Source organism: Oryx dammah, unplaced genomic scaffold (assembly GCF_014754425.2).
Source record: "Oryx dammah isolate SB20612 unplaced genomic scaffold, SCBI_Odam_1.1 HiC_scaffold_8, whole genome shotgun sequence".
Classification (NCBI taxonomy): Eukaryota; Metazoa; Chordata; class Mammalia; order Artiodactyla; family Bovidae; genus Oryx; species Oryx dammah.
In genome coordinates this window covers 39,668,458-39,690,552 of record NW_024070192.1, presented here as the reverse complement: position 1 = coordinate 39,690,552, position 22,095 = coordinate 39,668,458, and the positions used below count along the sequence as shown (strand labels likewise).

At 50.8% G+C, this 22,095-nt stretch overlaps 1 protein-coding gene across 3 annotated transcripts in view; it reads left to right on the top strand.

Annotated features, from left to right (window-relative positions):
- The window catches only part of RPH3AL (rabphilin 3A like (without C2 domains)), a 137,224-nt gene that overhangs the window by 110,918 nt on the left and 4,211 nt on the right, over positions 1-22,095 (top strand). For all 3 annotated transcript variants that reach the window (XM_040243814.1, XM_040243815.1, XM_040243813.1), the window contains 2 exons: positions 405-579; positions 21,546-21,659. In XM_040243814.1, the coding sequence (XP_040099748.1) occupies positions 405-579; positions 21,546-21,659 (289 nt within the window). The remainder of the gene's footprint in view (positions 1-404; positions 580-21,545; positions 21,660-22,095) is intronic.

The following is a 22,095-nucleotide window of genomic DNA, read 5'->3' as shown; positions in this document are numbered from 1 at the left end:
ACAAATACCCTGAAAGCATTTCCTTCATCAGGAAAGAGATTATGGAGCACTTGACGTTTTCTGAAGCAGATGTTAAGGGTTCCAGGACCTCACTGCAGTCTCTGCTCTGAATTCTAATCTGTGGCTTACTCTGAGCTCCGGCCTGTCTGTGCCCTGTACAGGGATGACCACCTCCCAAGAAGCTCTCCAAAACCACAGCCAACACCAGGCTGTGGCCAGCCTGGCTCTTCCTCCCGCCTCTTGTGTGTCTGCCCAGAATCTCGAGGGGAAGGGGCGGGCAGGAGGGAGGCAATGGCTTCTTGCGCACCGTCTGGGAGGGAAGGCTGGCTCGGGGGTAGGGGGCGCATGGCACAGGGAAGGGAGCTCTGTATCCTGTGCTCTGAGCCGATGTCTCCCCCGACCAGGTCTGGAAGAGGTCGGGGGCCTGGTTCTACAAAGGGATCCCCAAGTTCATCCTGCCCCTGAAGACCCCTGGCCGGGCCGATCACCCCTCCTTCCGACCGCTGCCTGTGGAGCCAGCAGAGCAAGAGCCCAGAAGCACTGAGATCAGCCGTGTCTATACCTGGGCCCGAGGGAGAGGTAAGGTCCCCATCGCCCCCTCTCCCGGGACGGCAGCCAACATTCGGCTCATCAGCCAGCCTCAATGCTCGCCACACCCCCACGCAGCTCACACTGGTCTGCGTCCCTCTCTGTGCCCTCAGCTCTATCTGCACCACGTGGGCAGCTGGACCTCAGCAGGGTGCCTGCTTCCAGTGGGAGGGGCCCCTGTGGGCTGTGTCACGGCCGAGCGCAAATCTGGGGGCAGGGCTGCTGTGCACAGTGCTTGTGGATGTGTGAAGAAATGTGATATCAGTTGAGGTTTCTTGCAAAGGATGAAAATGTATCTTTCTAAGGCAGATGGGTACCATCTCTTCTCATCACTTGTCTTATGTGTCAGAGAAAGGGGCGCCTGGCTTCCCCGGTCCTGAAATGCAAAGAGATAGTGTGCCAGGGCCCCTTGGTGTTTGTGGTGGCCAGCTGATGTGGGTGTGCCCTAAGTGGCCAGCATCAGAAGGGGAATGGCCACCATCGCGGGTCTTGACAGCAGTGCCAGGCATGGTGGATGGCTCTCCACTGCTTGCATGATGCTTTCCTGTTCGCAGTTTTATTTTCAAAGCTCTTGGTCTCACAGCAGGCTCCAGAAGTTGTCAGGGCAGCTATTTTGTAGCCCTATTTTATAGACAAGTAGCCTGAGGCCCAGAGAAGGGGAGGGATTGTCTCAGTTGGGTGTGGGAAAGTTGGGAACGGAAGGTGAGGTCCTGCCCTTGGGGCTCTGGCTCCTTGTGCCTGGAAGTGCCCGAGTTCTAGCCCAAGACTCAGGGTCTGAGGACCTACAGGAGCCACGGTGGCCAGAGGGATGAGGGCTTATCCTGACCCTGGGGGGCGATGGACCCAAGTTAGTGGGCCTGGCAGCTGCTTTTGAGCGGCTCTTGAACATCTCTGTCTTTGGATTATGACGTGGCATTTGTCTTCATATCGTTTGGACTTTGATTGTCTTGTTACAAAAGTAAGACATGTTTATTATACAATTTTGAGAGTTGTCAAATGGTATAATTTACAAGGTAAAAAATCCCCTGGAGGTCAGCCCTTCCAGACATAATCAGCATTAACAGCTCAGCCTCTGTTCTCCAGGCATTTTTTTATCAGCATCACTTGGTTTTTTGCAGCGCGCCCTCCTGGCTAATTCTCCTGGACTGTTTGCATTTTTAATTCCCATGAGTTGGCCTTCCCTGCCATCACTGCCCATTGCCACCACATATGAGTCTTGATGGGGACCATGGCGAGTGCAGGTGGGGCCTGGGCAGGCAGGGGGCAGGGGGCAGTGGGCAGCCAGAGAGGAGTTCCTTTTCCACCCTCAGTGCTGGGGCTTTCTCCTGCCCCAGCCCAGGCGGGTGTGTCTCTGTGACCGAGGAAAGAGACAAGGCTGTGGAGAGTGGAATGTTGCTTCCCACAGATTGAGGAGGAGAGGCCTTGAGACCTTACCCCAAAGGGGACTCTCTGCCCTGTCTGCTCCAGCCCTGGTGTGGCACATACGTGCACATGTGCACACACACGCAAACACACACATCCCTGGGGAAGGGCAAGACCTTCTCTTGTCTTCTCCTCAGCCACACAGACACACGGATGGCCTTTTAATTATGTGGGCGAGGAGGCCAGCGGCCCACACGCTTGGATCTGCCATCCCTTATTAACTGAATTTGCAGCAAAGCCAGGCCAGGCAACATGGAGGTCACCCCTCTACTCCAGTATGAACTTGGCCTCCCTCTGCAGACCAGGTAAGAAACCCCCCAGGCTCCTGACCATAAGGGTATAGGAAAGTGGCCACCTGCAGCCCCATCGTCAGTGATGTTGGGTGCCAGGCAGCGGGCTGGGGCCAGAGCTGCAGTCTGTGGTCCAGATTGGAGCCTGCCTGCTAAGCCTGGCCTTCGTAGCACCCCTGCTTCCTTGTCCTCCACCATCTCCCAGAGTATGCTCAGATTCATGTCCATTGAGTCCATGATGCCATCCAACTGTCTCATCCTCCATCGATCCCTTCTCCTTTTGCCCTCAAACTTTCCCAGCATCAGGGTCTTTGGCTCTTCGCATCAGGTGGCCAAAGTATTGGAGCTTCAGCTTCAGTAACAGTCCTTCCAATGAATATTCAGGATTGCTTTCCTTTAGGATTGACTGGTTTGATCTCCTTGCTCTCTAAGGGACTCTCAAGAGTCTTCTCCAGCACCACAGTTTGAAAGCATCAATTCTTTGGAGACACGTGGAATCAGTGAAAACCACCTTGCCCCCCTGAGGCAGCCCTCTTCCGGGGCTCTTGTCTCTTGGGTCCCCAAAGACAGCATCCCCTCCCACCCCACAGTCCCTGATGTGGAGGTGACACCAGCTCCCTCTCTCTGACCCTCCCTCCCTAACACTCTCTTCTGTCTGTCTCTCTGCTTTGGGGCCAGTGCACTTATGTCTCCCCCACCCCAGTGCACTTCACTTGGAGGAGAAAAGAGAATCGATAGACGGAAGCCATGAACTTTGCAGGCCACAGAGCAATCAAGTGAAATGTATTGATGTTTCTGAGGCAGCTTCCTTTTCTTCCTCCTTCAAATTTTCTTTGTTAATTTTTAAATACATGAGCAGACCTGATATATTTTTAACAAGTGTAAACAATTCAAAAGTCAATGAAAAATTAAAATCTGTTCTGCCTGCCATCATCTCCAAACCCCTTTCTCCCTGTCCCTACCACCATATACTTGCTATAGGGTTATTTTTTGTTTTGTTTTTCACAACAAAAATAGGCTCTTACCCATAACTCTGCAAGCTGGTTTTTTCCTCACTTAAAAGAATATCAGGCATCCCTCCAGGTCAATAGATATAGATTTTACTGTATCCTTTTTAATGGCTGAATAAAATCCTATCATATTATATCTTATGATTTAATTATTCACCTATTGATGGGCATTCAGATGATTTCTGGCATTTTGCCTCTGTGAGCAATACTGAAACATCCTTATGTGTATATGATGCTTCTATTTCCATGGGGCAGGTACTCCAAAACAAATTGTGTGTTTTAATTTTCAATAGACATTACCAGACTATATTCTGAAAATGATAGCCTTTTGTGCCCATTTATACCTGAATCCTTGCCTGCCATAAATATTATTGATGTTTATCATTTTGACCAATACACTAGATAAAAAATGATATTGCATTTTAAAAATTTCTACATTTGACCATCTCTTCATATCTTTATAATTTATTGATATTTAAGCTTCCTTTTTTTAAATTGGCTGTTTAAACTCATCGCTCATTTTTTATTATGTTGTTTATTTCCTCTTATGATTTGTATTAATAGATGTTCCTTATTTTCACTTTCATGCATTGGATAAGGAAATGGCAACCCACTCCAGTGTTTTTGCCTGGAGAATCCCAGGGACGGGGGAGCCTAGCCGGCTGCCGTCTATGGAGTCGCACAGAGTCGGACACGACTGAAGCGACTTAGCAGCAGCAGCAGCAGGGATATTAAATGAGTTGCAAATATTTTTCTCCTTGACTTTACATTTTGTTTGACTTTAGTCTTTACTTATAGCATTTTGCCATTTTTTTCATTCTTTTTTTAAAATTTATTTTTAATTGGAGGATAGTTGCTTTACAATGTTCCTGCCTTACATCGACATGAATCAGCCTTGTCCCCTCCCTCTTCAGCGTCCCTCCCACCTCACACCCCATCCCACCCCTCTAGGCTGTCACAGAGTACTGGGGGGCGCTCCCTTCCTCATACAGTAAATTCCTGCTGGCTGTCTTTGTGTATGGCAATGTAGATGTTTCAATACTACTCACTCAGTTCACCCCACCCTCTCCTTCCTCTGCTGAGTCCACAAGTTTGCTCTCTGTGTCTGCATTTCTGTTGCTCCCCTACAAATAGGTTCATCAGTACCATTTTTCTAGATTCCATATATATTGTATTTTACCATTTAAAACCAATTTCTTTTCATTTTTGTGAAGTTAAGTATGTCTTTTTGTTTTGTTTTGTGGCTCTAGCTTATTTTTAAATGTCTTTCTCCCTAAGGTTAAAAAAATTGCTAAATAAAAAGTTTAAACAATGTGAGAATAAAAAGATATACTTAAATATGACAAAAATTACCCAAAAAGCAGAAATGTAGCACCAAGTATCACATTAACTGATAAAGCACTGAAGCCATGTTCTATCAAAGAACAAGTCAAAAATACCTCCATCATCACTATCATTCAACAGTATTTTGTAGTATTTAACTAAAGTAATAAGGCAAGAAAATAAAATTACTTGTTACTATTGGAAAAGAAAAAATTCTCGGGAATTCCCTGGTGGTCCAGTGGTTAGGACCTCTCAGTTCCACTGCACAGAGCTTGGGTTCGATCCTGGTTGGGGAACTAAGATCCTGCAAGCTATAGGGTGCAGCCAAAAAAGAGAAAAAATTATCTTATTTGTAGATGATGTAATTGTATACAAGAAAACCAAGATAATCTACAAAAACAACGCACTGGCATTAATGAGACAACTGGAAAGTGACAGGACAGAAAGTAAATCAATAGTTTACACCAAACTATTGTGCAACTGTTGGTGTGAACTATTTGCTGTAAAAAATCAACAATTTTAAACTCTACTTATTAGAAGTAGAAATGGAAAAATCCATTCATAATTGCAACAAAAATTGTAAAATGTCAAGAAACAAATTTTTAAAGACTATAACTCAGAGAAAATCACGGAATCTTATCGGAGGCCATAGAGTAAAAAGAATGAGATAATGACATTTGCAGCAATATGGATGGACTTAGAGATTATCATTCTAAATGAAGTCAAACAAATATCTTACAAGTTCACTTATATGTAGAATCTAAAAATGGTACAAGTAAACTTATTTACAAAACAGAAATGGACTCACAGACATAGAAAACAAACTTAGACTCTCAGACATAAAAAACAAACCTATGGTTACCAAAGGGGAAAGGTGGGGAGGGATAATTTGGGGATTTGAGTTTAACAGATACACATTGCTAGCTCTTACCGCCTTTTCCGGGCAACTGCCATCTCCCTGGTCCTCTTGACACTTTCCTGTGCCCTGTCCGCCTTACTAAAGCCAGCAGGTGCCTTCCCCCCACTCCTCCACCCCCAAGGCTCTGGTGGCCAACAGGACCTTTTGCTTGCAGTCCCTCAGGACTTATTTGCATACTTTAAAAGCTGCTGCCTGCAGGTGTGCCTTCCAATCAGCCTGATCTAGGTGCTCACTAATCCTCTCCATTAGAGCGGTCTTGGCACACCCCCAAACACTGGGAGCTACTGAAAATTAAATAAGCTCCTTGGACAATCACAAGGTTTGTGAGGGAAGCAAGAGGTAGGACTGGGTTGGCACTGGTGTTCATCTGCTACCTGGGGCCAGTCCTTCAAGATAAATAGATAAACAAGGACCTACTGTATAGCACAGTTGTAACAACCTATAATGGAAAAGAATCTGAAAAAGTATATATAATCACTTTGCTATACACCCGAAACATTGTAAGTCAGCTATACTTCAATTTTTTAAAGAGTTACTATAACCAAAAGGTAGATTACTATAATCAAGAGAAACAGTATGGTATTGTTACCAGAATAAATAGAATATCTATTTTATATAGATAAGTGGATCAGAATAGAAAAATAACAGAGCTAAGGATGTATGGAAGCTGAAGATAGGTAGCTTTTCATTTCAGTGGGAAAATAACTGGTTTATTTAACAAGCAGGGCGAGCATAATTAGATTCCCATCCCATTCTGTGTGTCCCCAGAAACACAGTGCAGACAGATTAAAGGTCTAAATGTTAAAAATAACACAAAGGATGTGTCAGAGAAAGATATGAAGGGTTTCTTTCCTCTGCTTTAAACTCAGAGCTGGTAGAGCGCTGGTGCCTCAGGACAGGTGGGCTGACTCCCTGAGTTTGCTACACTCTCCCTCCTCCGGACACGAGGTGTTGATTTTGGTCAAGGACTTGCCTGCAGAACCCCTTGGCGAGCCCCATACAGGCTTACTCGTAGCAGGACGTTCATCCTTCTCCAGGATGGGATGAGAAACAGTGTGTCCTGAGATCCCCCTGTGACTGGCCCTGGGTCTGACCTGGCTGTCTCTGGGGGCAGGGCTCCACCCTCCCACCCGATCAATCCAGCTGGGGTATGGGCACCACGCTACTTTCCCTTGGCAGGTCATTGCTCCAAGTTTATGGCAGCAATAAAATACAGTCAGTTTTTGTGCATCCCAGGTCCCTTTGTTCCTCTGTGAAATATAATATGTAAATGGTAGAAATGGTACAGTGGGCTCTTGGGTCTTAATCCCTTTAGAGCTGGGCCACATCTTTTGAAGGCTTATTTCTTTTCAACTGGATTCTCACTTTGGAGCAATGTATGGAAAGATATTTGCTGGGAATGGGGATATTAATCTGGCATATTTGGGAAATAACGGATTACTTTCTTTTTTTTCTTGTATACTGGAAAGCTTAGAGGAAGCAGCTGAGGCTTTGGTTCAGCAGCTCAGTTATGTCAGGACAGATGTCTTTGTAATTCTTGCTCTTTCCCTTGTGCTCTTTCCCACAAGATGGTTGCTACAGTTCCAGCCATCACTATAAAGAAAAAAAGAAGAGGCTAGAAAATTAAGCTTTTTGCTTCTGCAACCTTGCATCATAATAGAAGTAGGCTGGTACTTGTGCTAGAGGAGCCTGATTCCCTGTTGATGGAGAGCTGAATTGATCTGGCTGAAGTCATTAAGTGTGGCAGTTTTTCTCAGACAGGATTTTGTATGTCTCTACCTCCAGTGCTCCGGGACATCCCTGGTGGCTCAGACGGTAAAGCGTCTGCCTACAATGGAGGAGACCCGGGTTCGATCCCTGGGTTGGGAAGATCTCCTGGAGAAGGAAGTGGCAACCCACTCCAGTATTCTTGCCTGGAAAATCCCATGGATGGAGGAGCCTGGTAGGCTACAGTTCATGGGGCTGCAAAGAGTTGGACACGACTGAACGACTTCACTTTCACTTTCACCTCCAGTGCTGAGAATACTTAATGTGATGGGGCTTATTGTCTTCATCCCCCAGTGTGTGACTAGGAGACAGCACTGCCCCGCGTCTGCCCTGTGGTTGCTCTGCCCACCTTTCCCAGCAGTTACTGGACACCTGAGATGGGGTGGGGATGGAGCTGAAGCCCCACATAAGTAAGTGTTCGTCGCTTAATCGTGTCTGACTCTTTGAGACCCCATGGACTATAGCCCGCCAGGCTCCTCTTCCATGGGATTCTCCAGGCAAGAATAACGAGTGGGTTGCTATGCCCTCCTCCAGGGTATCTTCCCAACCCAGGAACCCAAGTCTTTCACTTTGGAGGCAGAATCTTTACCCTCTGAGACACCAGGGAAGCCAAGTCTCCAGTCCATACAGTGCTTGCTCTCAGGGTTTTTTTGGATGTGTGTGCTTCTTCAAGATGGGGGTTGGAGAGCCGAGGCCCTAGGGCACCAACCCCTGGATCAGTGAGATTCTGCTGTGTTCGCCTCTCCTGGGGCCAGGGCCCCATCACCTAAAGCTTTCATCACTCCCCTTTGGCCTGGCCAGATCAGGGTGGCCTTTCCACTCTGCCTGCCTCCCTAAACCCTGGAAAGCCGCAGCTGAGCGGACAGGTGCCTGAGCTCCCAGTAGCCATGAGGCAAACTCACTCTCCCCTCCCTGCTGAGGCCTGGGTCACAATCCCCTCCCAGGACCCTCCGCAAGAGCCCTCCCACCCCTTCCCCATCATTCCCCTGAGCAGAGCACAGCCTTTCTGGATGGAATTGAACAGAATAACACATGGGTTCCCTTCAAGGTCTATTCTGGAAAAGTACATTGAGCTTCATATTTGTTCCAGTTAGGTAGTTTTAAGAAAAATCAGAGTTTCCTTATCACTTCATTGGTTTGCTAGATTTTAAACAAAATTTTTTAGAATTCTAAACTGTGTTCTGTGTTTGCAGTCCAGTGAAAGCAAGCTTTGGGGTTGTTTGGGTTGAGTGGTCTAATTCAGCTCAACCACAAATGTTTTGCCTGGGGCCTCCCTTCCTGAATGACCCCTCAGCCAATCTTTCCACCCTCTCACCGCCATCTCCTGTCCACCTGGAGAAGCCGAGTCAGGGGTGCTGTGTTGGCCTCAGCCAGGGCTCCTTGACTCACGGCCATTATCTCCTCTGATGCTCCGAACAGCCGGTGGGGCAGTTATGGACGTGAAATTGACTCTGAGTGATGGATGAGGAGGGGGACATCTGCCCAAGGTCACATGGGCTCCAGGCTCCTAAGTCCCGGCCCACGCTCCTGCCACACGCACTGGCTTTCCGCTCCTGGACTTGGTTCGAGGGTTTTGGGCTGCTGAGAACAGAGACAACAAAGGACAGCTCAAGTCAGGGGTTGCTGGCAGGCTGCTGAGGAAGGCCTTCCGGGAGCAGGGGTGGACAGGAAGGTCTTTCCAGGCCTGTGGTGCTAGAGCTCAGAGTAGCAGCTGCCTCTGCTTCTCAGGGAACACTTAGATCAGCTCCATCCCCCAGCCTCTGCTCGCCCAGCAGTTGGACACGACTGCAAGTCTGCACACCCTGCAGTCTCAGCCTCTGCTCCCACTCTCAGGACCCTGTGTCCACACTTGGGGAGGATGTGATTGGCCCAGCTCCCTTCTGCTCAGGCTGCTGTTTATGCATCTAGCCTGTATCCTGTCAGATGTTATAGATGGTATGGCCAGTGAGGCCCAATTTGAGGCTGTTTTCCCCACAAGCAGAGCTGGAACAGAGCAGGGGGAAATTAGTCTCTGTTGCTCAATAGCCATTGAACCACAGAGTTGGGTGTTTTGTATCTTACAGGATAGTGAGCTCTTTGTCACTGGGAGCACTCAAACAGAGGCTGGATATTTTACTAGGGATACTATAGCTCAGACACTAGGAGAAGCTTACTGTAGGCTTGTTACTATGTATCCAGAGCTAGGCCCCCATGTTGTGACCAGGACTGGGGGAATGGAGACACATTCTATGACCCAAGATCGAGGCAGCCACTCAGCTTTGAACTTGAGACCTCTGTCTCGTTAACACAGAGCTGTAGCCGGCTGAGCTAATAAACAGTTTGGTGGCTGCCGTTTTTCCATCAAACGCATATGCTGTTTCCTGACTTCTTAAGGCAGCATGCTATTTATACCAGTAGATCCATTCATTCCTAATGAGCCACGGTTGTGGATTGTAAACTGTTTTATTTTCAGACAGGATTGCTCACTGCCCAGAGCCAGTTGTTGCTATGCTGCCTTCCTTCTTTCTCTGCTCCTGAGAAATTAGCATTTTGGAAGCTCCTTGAGGGCGCTTAGCTGCCCTCTCCCCCCAACCTAAATCATCCCCAGTGTTTCCTCCACAGATTCAGGACTTGCTGTTTCTGCCACATCAGCCTGGACATGGGGCATGGACTCCCTGCAGCCTTCAGAGCAGCTGGGAATACGTGCTGTGTGCAGGGAGGTGGGGGAGCCGAGGCTCAGAGAAGCAGGCAGAGCAGAGAGGGAGGGCTTCTGTACTTGGAGGCGAGGTGCCGTCTGTCCTGGGAGGCTTGGACATTTGCTGGTATTGTAGGTCACAAACTGGTGGAACAGTGACTCCCCCTGACTCACTGCTTCAAATTTATTGACAACATTTTTTAAAAGGTGGAGAATTCTCATGAAAAGAATATAGAGTTCTGGCTTCTTTTTTGAAAAGCAGAAGGTCTGGCCATACTGCCCCTCCCTGGATAAACTGGACAGGCTAAATGGCAGTTTCCCCCTTCACACAGACCCTGCAGTCTCTGGTTTGCCACAGTCTCCACCCCTCCCTATTGTCTCTTATGCTTTTTTTTTTTTTTTTTAAGATATTTGGTACTGTTAGTTTGTTTTTTGGTTGCTGCACTGGGTCTTCTTTGCTGCATGTGGGTTTTCTAATTAGAGAAAGTGGCACGTGGGCTTCCCATTGTGGTGGCCTGTCTTGTCGCAGGGCACAGGCTCTAGGCATGTGGGCTCAGGAGTTGTGCCTCGCTGGTTCTAGGGCAGGTGGGTGGGTGGGCTTCAGGAGTTGTGGCACACGGGCTTAGTGGTTACAGCTCTCAGACGCTAGAACACAGGCTCAGTAGTTATGGTGCACAGACTTAATTGCCCTGCAGCATGTGGGATCTTCCCGGACCAGGAATCGAACCTGTGTCCCCTGCATTGGCAGGCAGATTCTTATCCACTGTGCCACCAGGGAGGCCCATCTCTCATGCTCTTTGATCATCCCCCTTGCTGGGCTAATCTGAAGAAACTGAAATCGTTCTTGTTTCTACATCCCTGTGAAAGTGAGAGACTAGAAGTTAGACCTATTGCCAAAAAAAGCGGGCACACGTCTCCGTAGAAGTGGAGGGTTCTCACACCCAGCCCGCCTCACTCACTGTGCCTGACCAGGTCATATCTGTGGGTCCCTCCTTCTGACTGGACTCTGCAAATCCTGCCCACAGTGGTTCTGTGCTTTCTGTGGAGGTGGCCCACCACCGTCGCCCCCAGGGCCTTGACAGTAAGGACTTTAGGGGTCAGGCCTTGCAGAGCCCCTGGGGTTTTTGTGAGGGGAGGGGTGAGGCAGTTTGTTTTCCCTGCTCAGTCGTGTCCGACTCCTTTTCAACCCCTTGGACTGTAGCCCCCCAGGCTCCTCTGTCCATGGGATTCTCCAGGCAAGAATACTGGAGTGGGTTGCCATGCCCTTCTCCAGGGGATCTTCCAGACCCAGGGATTGTGTTGTTGTTTAATTTGGCTGCATCTCATCTTAGTTGTGGCACACGGGATCTCCAATCTTCCTTGCAACATGAGAAATCGTCATTCTAGCATGTGGAATCCAGTTCCCCAACCGGGGATCCAAACCGGGCCCCCTGCATTGGGAGCACAGAGTCTTAACCACTGGACCACCAGGGAAGTCCCGAGCTCCTGTGTCTTAACGGGGACCCCTGGGTCAGAAAACTTTGCTTTTTTGGAAGTCCTTCTTCCTCCCGGGGCCTCAGTTTCCCTATGCATAGGATGGGGCAAGGGGGGCCGGGACAGAGAGTCTGTGCTCTTCCAGCTTTCCTATGTCACCGTCCTAAATCCAGGGGGTTGAGACTCTGTGCAGAGATTTCTGGTAGGTGGTACACCAGCTCTCAGACTATATATTTAAGCTGTCTCTACCAGGAAGACCAGCCCCGTCTCAGCAACGGCCACACAGACTCACACACACACACATGCATACACACGTGTGCATGCACACACGTGCATGCCCACACACACAGTCCTGCTATGTGCGGCCCGTGAAATCCTGTCACACTCGCCCAGCACCCCCTCCCTCCTCACCACCCCCACCCCTCGCACCGCGCTCCTGGTAAACAGTCGCTAAGTGCCTGTGAACTTCCCTCGCGGTCCTGTGCTCAGCATCGTCTCTCCTGCTTCATCATGACCTTCCCTGTCTCCTTTGTTTTACACCCTGCATGGGTTCTAGCATCCTGGGGAGTTGGAAGTGCCTGGGGTTTTTTCATGTATGAAGAGAATAAAAACCACCAGATATACGCGGACAGATATAAGCTAGAAAGAGCTGTTCAGAGAGGAGAGAAGAGAGAGGCTCCTTTGAATAATCTGAGAAGGGCGCTGTGTGTCCAGCCTGGCCCCATTGACCCAGGTCTTCATGGTGTAGGTCTGTGGTTTGGGTCCAGAAAGTAAAAAGGCCTGGCTGGACAGTCCTGTGTATGGCTTCCACTAGGCGTTTGGGGACAAGTATACCACCCATGCCATCGGGGGCAGGAGAAGCGGGGAGTGGCGCTGAGTCTCCTGAGCCCGCTGAGGACCTTGCTGGGGCAAACACAGACAGTTGGCGTTCTGAGCGGCCATGGTTCCTCCAGGCTCAGATGAGGGCCTGGGTGCCGCGGGCCTATGGGTGAGAGAAGCAGGTCTCAGGCCTCAGCTGCAGTGGACTGCAGCCCATGCTGGGTTTTGTGTATTCTGTGATCAATGCCCCACCCCACAAATACCTGTACAGGAGGCACTACTGTTGTCCCGTTTCACAGAAGAGGAAACCAAGGCTTGGAGCGGCCAGATAACTTGCCTTGTAGCCTTGGCATGGGCAGAATAAGAAATCCCCATGGTGTTCAGGAAACTCTGCCCTTTTCCTAAGTCTCAGGGAAACAGAGGCCCTAGCCTCATCTTACGTGGCTGTGTTTTGAAAGATAAGCCTATGTGTTACTAATTTGTCTTGACCTTCAGAGTCCTCGGTGAAGCCAAACGCTAGCTCGGTGCAGGGGCCACCCCCAGAACAGGAGCCCTGAGCAGCCAGGAGCCACCATTCTTCCCACTGCTGCGCCCTGCCCTGGCCTCTGCAGCCCTCTGGCCTGTCCTGGGTGTCCTCGCTGGCTGGGGGCTTGATTTCCCAAGAGCAGGAGGCCCTCATTAGCCACACCACAGAGGTCAGGGGCATGGGTGTCGTTTCTAATTTGTCCGAACCCGATGACAGCCTCAGCTGATTGGATGACTCCAGCTGCAAGGTGAGGCCTTGGGATTCCTTGTTGCCCCCCAACCCCACAATCCCCATCTGAGCTGAATTGGGAGAGTAAGGCCCAGCCCCACCCCAGGCAGCCTGGCTCTAGCTAAGCAGATGTCCTCAGCAGCTGCTGCTGCTATTGTATAATAGTCACGAAGTCGTGCCGGACTCTTTTGCGAATCCATGGACTGTAGCCCGCCAGGCTCCTCTGTCCATGGGATTCTCCAGGCAAGAATACTGGAGTGGGTTGCCATTTCTTTCTCCAGGGATTTTCCCAACCCAGAAATCGGACCCTGCTTGGCAGCAGATTCTTTACCGCTGAGCCTCCTGGGAAGCCCTGGATGGCCACAGAAGTCTTGCCAAGCGCAGTACAGCGCTCCCCTCTCCAGCTGCTCACCTGTCTTGCCGTGTGAACCTACAGCTTAATTCTGCTCACTCTAGTTTTCTTGGCCTTTGGGGACCTGGGTGAAGAGAATAAATCTTGGCCCGCCTGCCTCCTCTGACTCCAATAAAGCGCTCGGAGATAACAGGGCTGGCTGTGCTCGGCTCCGCCATCCTCTCCCCGGATCTCCTGTCCATCACGGGGTGGAGGCCAGCCCCACAAATGGGGCTGGTTGATTCCTACTCACTAGTCCAGCCTCGGCAGCAGAGGCAAAGAGTGTCTGTCTGCCCAGTGATCTTCATACAGGAAAAAGGGGCTGGACTGCACCTGCTTCAGTTGCCCCTGGGGTCCATATGCAGTCTGGGCAAAGCTGACAGCCCTTCCCACACCCAGGATGAGATCAGATGCCATGGGCCTCGCAGGGGCTGAGATTCTAGGATGAGGGAACCTGAGGGACGCACTCTGAGGCCAGACTCTGAAGGGATGTGCCTGACAGAGACCCAGAGACAGGTGGAGTAACGGGAGAGTGAAAGACACCAACCAAAATGGGAAGAGGGACCAAGAGACCAACGCAGGGAGGCTTAGAACAGTGGGGACACAAAGGCCTACAAGAGAGGGCAAGACAAGAGGCAAAGGCAGAGAGAGATTTTTTAAAACCATCAGCAAGAGAGGCTCAAAGAGATGAAGTCAGAGACACAGAGAGACATAAAGAAGGACAGAGAGAGAGCACTGACGTCATGGAGTGGATGAGGCAAATTTTATATCCCAGCAGAGGAGCCGGCAGGAGGTACACACCCACTTTGCTGCATCTCTGCCATAAATCAGAAGCAATAACCTGCCAGAGGGAAATACTGCAGACCACACCCAGACCAGCCCCTTGTCCCCTAAGTGCCTGAGTCTGGAACCTTCCTCTTGAGCCTGTCCTGGCCCCAAAGATGCCCACCACCTGGCCTTTGCCTTTCCTGTCCTCTGTCAGGGATGCTTGGCACACCCCAGTCCCAGCATCTCTACCTGCCAAAATCATGCTCATCTTTAAATTCCACCTCTTCCAGGAAGCTCTCCCTGATTTCTTCTTTCCCTGACAACTCTCCACCCCCGCTACAGAGTAGTGGTATTGTGTTCTCTCTGGCAGAATCTGTTCTTATCTTCCATCTGTCCATTTCCCTCTTCTCTCTGGAGCGCTTCCAGCCAGGACAGGACCATAGGATGTTAATGCAGACGATCACATCTCTATTGATCGGAGGATTCTTCTTCATTATCTGGTGCCTCCTGTCTCTCTGCAAGCCCCAAAGAGGGAGTTAATTAAAATCAATGGCAATGAATAAACAAGCAGGAGAAACCCTCTACTCCCCACTCTCAATTCCTGGCCTGGTCTGGGCCGTCCCTGCTGAGGTCCCGGGGGCAGCCTAGAAGGGGAACCAAGGAAGGTGGTCCCACAGCCTCACCTTCCCTCTGTGGTGGTCCTGCAACTATCCCTACCTCAGAGGGGAGGAAATGAAGCCCAGGGTGATCAGGCAGCTGGCAAGGGAGGGTCATCTGGATCTCCAGACTCCAGGCCAGGAGGGAGGCAGACTCTGAGGCTCTCGGACTCCACTCAGCCCCTCCTTAGGAGGACAGGCCCCCTGGGTTTGAGGCTATTTTTCTTTCTTCCTTTCAGATCCCTACTCTCTAGGGCCCTGAAGGAAGTTTCCGAAGCAAAGGGAGAACCTATCCTTGGGTCCTGGGTTTGGAAGAAGATAAGGTTTTGCATGAACAGTACGCTCCCCTCCCCAGAGCCCACTCATCCGGTGTCCATGGCAACCGGCCTCCAATAGCCCCCCTCCATTAGTCCATCCCTGGCTCCGGCTGAGGCCACTATCTCCTGTCGCCTGGCTTGTCCCACCCAAGTGTCCTTCAGGGAGGGGAGGCACCTGCTTGGTTGAACGCCCAGCCCCGGCTGGCTGGCCACTACCTCGCTGACCACCATCCGTCCTGCTGTCTCCATGAGGTGCCATGTCCTATCCTGGGGAGGATTTTTTAGAAAGCAGTCAACACGTATTTACTGAGTGCCTGCTTGGCCCAAGGCCCAGCACTGGGGGCTGAGGGAAGGAGGCAGACACCGGTTAAGATGTGGCCCTGCCGTGAAGGGGTTTCTGGTAGAACTGGGCAAGTCAAAGCAGGCATCTGTGGGAAACACAGTGCAGTGCCGGCAGGGGGTAGGGGTGGGGAGTGTGAGAGGGACCAGCAGGTATAGGGAGAGCAGGGTTGGGGGCCATCTTCCATCCTTGGGCGAGAGAAACTTTCCAACACAGGCACGATTTGGGTTGGTTCCTAGAGGATGAATTGGAATCTCATTTTGAAAAATATTTATAGGCTCATATAGTTTTTTTTTAATATTTATTTATTTCTTTGGCTGTGCTGGGTCTTAATTGCAGGACTGGAATTGTTAGTTGCAGCATATGGGATCTTGGAGCAAACGCCAGGAGATAGTGAAGGTCAAGGAAGCCTGGCGTGCTGCTGTCCATGGGGTCGCAAAGAGTCGGGCATGAATGAGCAAATTTGGCTACCCCAGGTCTTAGTTGCGGCTTGCCAACTCTTGGTTGTGGCATATGAGATCTAGTTCCCTGACCAGGGGTTGAAGCCAGACCCCCTGCACTGGGAGCGAGGCGTCTTAGCCACTGGACCACCAGGGAAGTCCCTCAAATAGCTTTTTAAACTTGCAGTGCGTTACATCCTACTTGATCTTATTTTACTGTTATTGTTATTGTCTCCATTGTACAGATGAGAAGATTGAGGTTCAGAGAAATTACGGTATTTGTCCAGAAGTGTCCAAAGCAGAGCCAGTATTCAACCCTAGATGTTGGGAGTGAACTAGGTGTTTTTCTCACCCACGTGGCAGTTCCTGCCTGATGGGAAAAGGCATGTTGAAGGGACTGAGGATGAACTGGCCTGCCTTCAGGGGGCCAGAGCCCTTGGGATAAGCCCAGACCAAGGGACACCCTGTATCCTGAGTGAGGAGGAAAGAGTAGAGATTCCAGCCACAGATAGTCCTGGGTTCCAATCCAGCTCAGCCTCCAGACAGACTCTGAAGCCTTCAATGTCTCATGAAGCACAACTTGGAAATCTGAGTTCCCCTAGAAAAGGAGAGTCCACCCCCATGAGGTTGGCCTGGGCATCAAACATGCTGGGTCCAGAGGCCATCCCCATGCCACATGGTGTGGGCCATGAGTTCAGGATACCCTCCAAATAAAATAGTCCATTTATCAAGCATCTGCCATGTGCCAGACACTGCCTGTGTTATTTCTGCTAATGCTCACAACAACCCAGAGGAGGATCCATCATTGCCCCCTTTCATAGGTGAGCCTGCCAAGCACAGAGGTGAAGGAACTGGCCCGAAGTCACACAGCTGGCAAGTGGCAGAGCCAGGACACCGTCTGACTCAGAGCCAGTGCCTCTTCACCACCCCCACACCTCCCTCCTGCTGCCGCCAAACAGAGCCCCAGACGTGGGAGGCATCTTGGTGGGATTTTGGGCTGCGAGCCTGGCCCCACTTGCGGGTGGCGCAGCTATCACCTGTCCCCGTGGGGACATCTTTTTGACTCTTCTCTGCAGCCGCGCCAGCCTGGTGGGCTGGGTAAGGCTAATTGGGGATGTCTCTGCATTCCCCGGGGCCTTATCTTTCCTTTACAATAAAAGTTGGGTTTTTTTTTGTTTTTAGCGTGCAAAATTTTCCACCATCTGCTTTGCCTTGGCAGAATGTTTGCTGAAAATATCTCTTCCTCTCTAATTCCCATAATTTCTGGGGGCTTTGGGAGCCTCCAAGCAGAGCAGCAGCAACTCACAAGGGCCTCCCAAGCTCACAGGCTGCTGGTTGTCCTTGTGCCAGGCAGGCGGATGTCGTGTAGCCCAGAAATCACATCCCCCCGCCTCTCAGCCAGAGAGGGGCACTGGGATCTCTCCACTGATGGAACAAAGCTTACCTGAAGTTGAATCCTAGAATTCAAGACCCAGAGTGTCTAGGCTGTCTCGGTTGGCCTGTTTTTGTGTGTGGTGAAGCCCTGAGAGGTGCTCCCAGGGTCACAAAGAGAGAGGGTGGCAGATCAGAGCCGGGAAACAGGTTCCCTAAATCCTAGTGCAGGGCTATGAGGTCACGTAGCCAGCATCCTGCCTGTCCCCCGGACCATTGCAGGCAAGGTTTCTCCACAAGCCAGCAGCTGCCACACATGTTCTTTGCAGCAGTTGGAAAAGACTTTCCAAAAGGAAAGACTTCCCCCCACCTTCATGTACCAAAACTCTTGAGTTTCCATGGTGACAATCAAATTGCAAATCCATCCAAGAGGAAAAAAAAATACCCAGAGAAGTGAGCATGGCTGGCGCTGGTGCTGTCCGCTGCTGAGGATGAGAGCCAGGCAGAATGGGGCAGCCCTGCTGGGGCATGATGGGAAAATCTCAGGGATGCCAGGTCCCCAAGCAAGTGGTCCAGGGGCCCAGGCCACTGCAGCAGGGGGCCTCCTCCCTGCCTCCTGGCAGAGTTCCGGTGAATCCACTTGGTGACACCTCCTTCTTGGGGAAGCTATCAAGACAGTCTTCTCCCTGGTGTTTTCCCATTTTCAACCTGAAAAATCAAGCATGGGCAGAATACAAGCACTTGTCACCAACCAGGCCATCCTAGACTCAGCCTTTGGGGAATTAGAGGTAAAAAATCAGCCTTCAGACACACACAGTGTTTTGAGGATGGAGGAGCAAGGGCCAAAAGATTTATGAGCCTAAAAGCTTTGTTAATAGACCTGGAAGATTTACGATTGCAGCTGTCGTGTAGAGAGAAAGGTGGCAACAGCAATCGAATGGCAAATTAACCAAGGTTTGGGTTTTACAGTGACATTTGGAGGGGGAGGAGGAAGAAAAACTTCTGCCTTTGCTGCTGGAGGAGAACTGGGGTAAATGGCGTTTGCATTGGGCAGTGTCCAGGGATGTTCTCCACGTTGTCTCTTCAGCATCTTTCTTTCCCAATGACAGTAAGTGCCAAGGCCAGGTGTCAACACTGCTGACTTCCTTGGGCTATTCCTTTCAAGTGAGGTTTATTAGAGTGGATTAGAAACAGGATTGGGTTTGCGTCACAGAGACCTCTAAACTAAGGCTTGGCCCCCTGCTTGAAATCCCAGACACAATGAACAACAATGCTTGAGCCAAGGGAGATGCATTCAAAAGGAATGCGGCCTTGGCTGGCTGCTTCTCTGCTCTGCGACACCTTTGTGAGCTTAGTTGTCATCTAGGGCTGTTCCCCCGCTTCCGCAGCTATGGCCCTTGGGGTTCTATAAAAGGAGACAAAGAACAAGCCCACTGACTGTCACTTGGGGAGGTTTATTTTTTCTAAACCTTGCACAGCATAGGCACCATATGGGAACCAGGCAACATGGTGCCCGAGCCCCACCTCCAGGGTTGGGGCTTTGGACAAGACATACCCCTCCTAGCCAAACACGCTCTTGCAACATAGCTCAGCAGTATTCTTGCAACTTAAGCCCACTCTCAACCCAACACTGTGACCAGGTACCACAGATGACAGGACAGGGAGCCGAGTGAAGGAATGGGGTGAATGGGCTGGCCACCAGAACCCGGAGTCTTGGGATGTCCTTTCCTGTCGTCTCTTTCAAGCTCTTGGTATGTCGTGCCCTGCAGCATCTGCTTATTAGCACCAAAGGATCCAGGTATTATTTCCATACCATGAAGCCCCATGTCATGTCCCGCTATCCCCTGCTGCCCCAGCCTCATATTTCCCACTCTACCCGAGAATTACAAAGATCCAGCATATCCAGCATGGGGCAGACAGAACATCCAAGTCAGGAAGAAGGAATGAAGGTGAAGGTGAAGTCGCTCAGTCATGTCTGACTCTTTGCGACCCCACAGACTGTAGCTTACCAGGCTCCTCCGTCCATGGGATTTTCCAGGCGAGTACTGGAGTAAGCATCTCTACCAGAGAGATGAGAAAACCAATGTGGAGATAAGTCACTGTGTTCTCCTCAGGGGCTTCCCGCTGCCTAACAGGCTGCTGGACACCCCCCTGCTGGGGGCGGGGGCAGAATATTCCAGATCCCTTTGCATCTGCCCCAAAGGAGAGATGCTTGCTCACTCCTGCCCCCTCACACTCCATTTGTCTGGGGACCCACAGTGTTGGCGGTTAGTCAGTCAGTGCATGAGTCAAAAAATACATAAATGCTTATAGAACGAATGCCCATAAACTCAGATCTCAGTGGATTCTTAATCAAAGAAACTCAGTCTGGGACCTAAAAAGCAATTGCAAAATAAGTCAGGCCTTTACTTACATTTCTCAAATACAACGAATGGGGCAGGCGTGTGGATCCCAACCCCTCCAGTCTCCATCTCCTTTTGATTCTAGATCTGGAAAGCCCAAAAAGCCAAAGCAGAACTCTGCCTCGAGGGTACGGAGAGAAAGAAGCACAGCAGAAAGAGCAAAACCCTTAAGCAGACAGAGGAAGGCAAAGCTGGAAACAAACCGTTAGCACCCCTCTTGCCCTACCCCCAGGATCAGGTCTGTGGGAGAAGCACGCTAGGCTCAGTCATGATGTGATTTGGCCCCTGCCTTCAGGAACCTCCAAGTCTGCTGGGGGAAAACACACACACAACCCTTAAAGCAGAAAGTTTGGTTGCTGCAGGTGTAGCAGAATACACAGCGTGTTCACCCAACCAGGTGGAGACCACAGAGGGCTTCCTGGAGGAGGTGGTACCCAAACTAAGCCAGGAGGAGAAAGGTGGGCAGGGAATTCTGGGGAGAGGAAAGCCAGTCCCTGCAGGAGGTGCTGACAGTTTGGCAGGAGCTCTAGGTGGCCTGGGGCCAGAGGAGCCTCAGGCAGGAGAGCTGGTTGTGCAGTTGTGGGGGATGGGGCTGAAGAAGTAGAGGAGGGTGCGAGTTTGGGCTCTTGCTTTGCTGTGTCTTTAAAGTGAAAGTGTCATTTGCTCAGTCGTGTCTGACTCTTTGCGACCCCATGGACTGTAGCCCGCCAGGCTCCTCTGTCCATGGGATTCTCCAGGCAAGAATACTGGAGTGGGTTGCATTCCCTTCTCCAGGGGATCGTCCTGACCCAGGGATTGAACTGGAGTCTCCTGCATTACAGGCAGATTCTTTACCGTTGGAGCCACTTAAGCTCAGCTTCAGTTTAAAGAATGGAATCTGGGAATCACAGGCAATGCAATATAGATGCAGTTTAGACATGAAAGACCATGTGGGCTGATCTCAAAGAAGCACCCAAGCCCTACATCAAAAGATTGGCAAGTGGATGTACATTTCTATGCTTAAAATGAAAATAGAGTGTTTAATGTATGAATAGATCCTGTATTATGACTCCCACTGTTGACTAACCAGCCAAATATGGTCCCCATTTAGTCCAGAAAAGAGGGTTTCTACCATAGTGGGTGTTCACCATGGGAGCTCCCCCTCCCCTACCCTTTCCCGGGATTCCAGCCCCACCAGCCTGGCTCCCTTCTGCGTTCACAAGACCCCACTGGGAGTTGCTGGATGAGCTGGGATGAGAGCCCAGACCTGCTGGCTCCTAGTTCAGTTCTCCCAGTGGAATCAGAGTGGTTATAAACACAGTCTGTGGAGCCAGCCCACCAGAGTAAGCATCCCATTGTGGTCAAGGGCCTCAGTTTCCTTGCCTGGGAAATGGGGACAATGCTATTTCCTATCTTGCAGAGTTGTTGCGAAGCTTCTGCTAGTTAGCGAATGTCAGGGGCCTGGAGCCCTCTGTCAGGTCAGCGAGGACTGGAATTATTCCTGCCGGGCATCACTGGATGCCTTTAAGCATTGCCAAGTGCCTGCTTCAGAGTAGTTGGGCCTGCACCAAAGCGGATAATCGGCTCCTCCCAGCGAGAGGCTTCTGATCCAGCCCCAGGGAGGGGGTGACATGTGGAGATGGGCTGCCCTGGCACTCACCTCTTTGCCTGGCAGAAGGGAGTCCCCTGCCAGCCCTATGCTCCAAACACCAGGACCGGCAGAGGTCCCATGCCATCTTGTCTTGGCAGGAGGAGGAGGCCTGCCCGGGTCCCCTCTGTCGGACGCACCTGCTGGCAGTGGCCAGTGGGGGGTGACCTCCTGTGCGGGTGTCTCTTTCCCAGTGGTCTCCAGCGACAGTGACAGCGACTCTGATCTCAGCTCCTCCAGCCTGGATGACAGACTCCCGCCCGCTGGGGTCAGGGACCCGAAAGGCAACAAAGCCTGGGGCGAGTCAGGTAGGTGACTGACTTAGCTGACAGGAAGTGCAGGCAGCAGCACTGTTTGATTCCCAAGCCCCGAGGGCGGTGGCTCTCCCTCTCCTGTGGCCTCTGCTTCCCAGCAGCTCCTCGGTGGGGGTTGGTGGAATGGTTCTAGATCCAGGAGGCAAAGTGGGCCTTTGGCTGGGACGACTGGGAGCTACAAGGTTGGCACCACTCAAGAACAGATGGAAAAGAGAGTTCCTGGTGCCCTAGTGGTTAGGATTCTGGGCTTTCACTGTGGTGGGTTCAATCCCTGGTCGGGGAACTGAGATCCCGCAAGCTGCACAGAGCAGCCGAAAGTAAAAAACCACCACGAACAGACGGAAGGGAGGCTCAGGTGTACATGCAGAGAAGGCCTGGGGGCACATTTTCCTTTCCACACATGAAGGGCCTCCCCAGGAATAGGACCAGC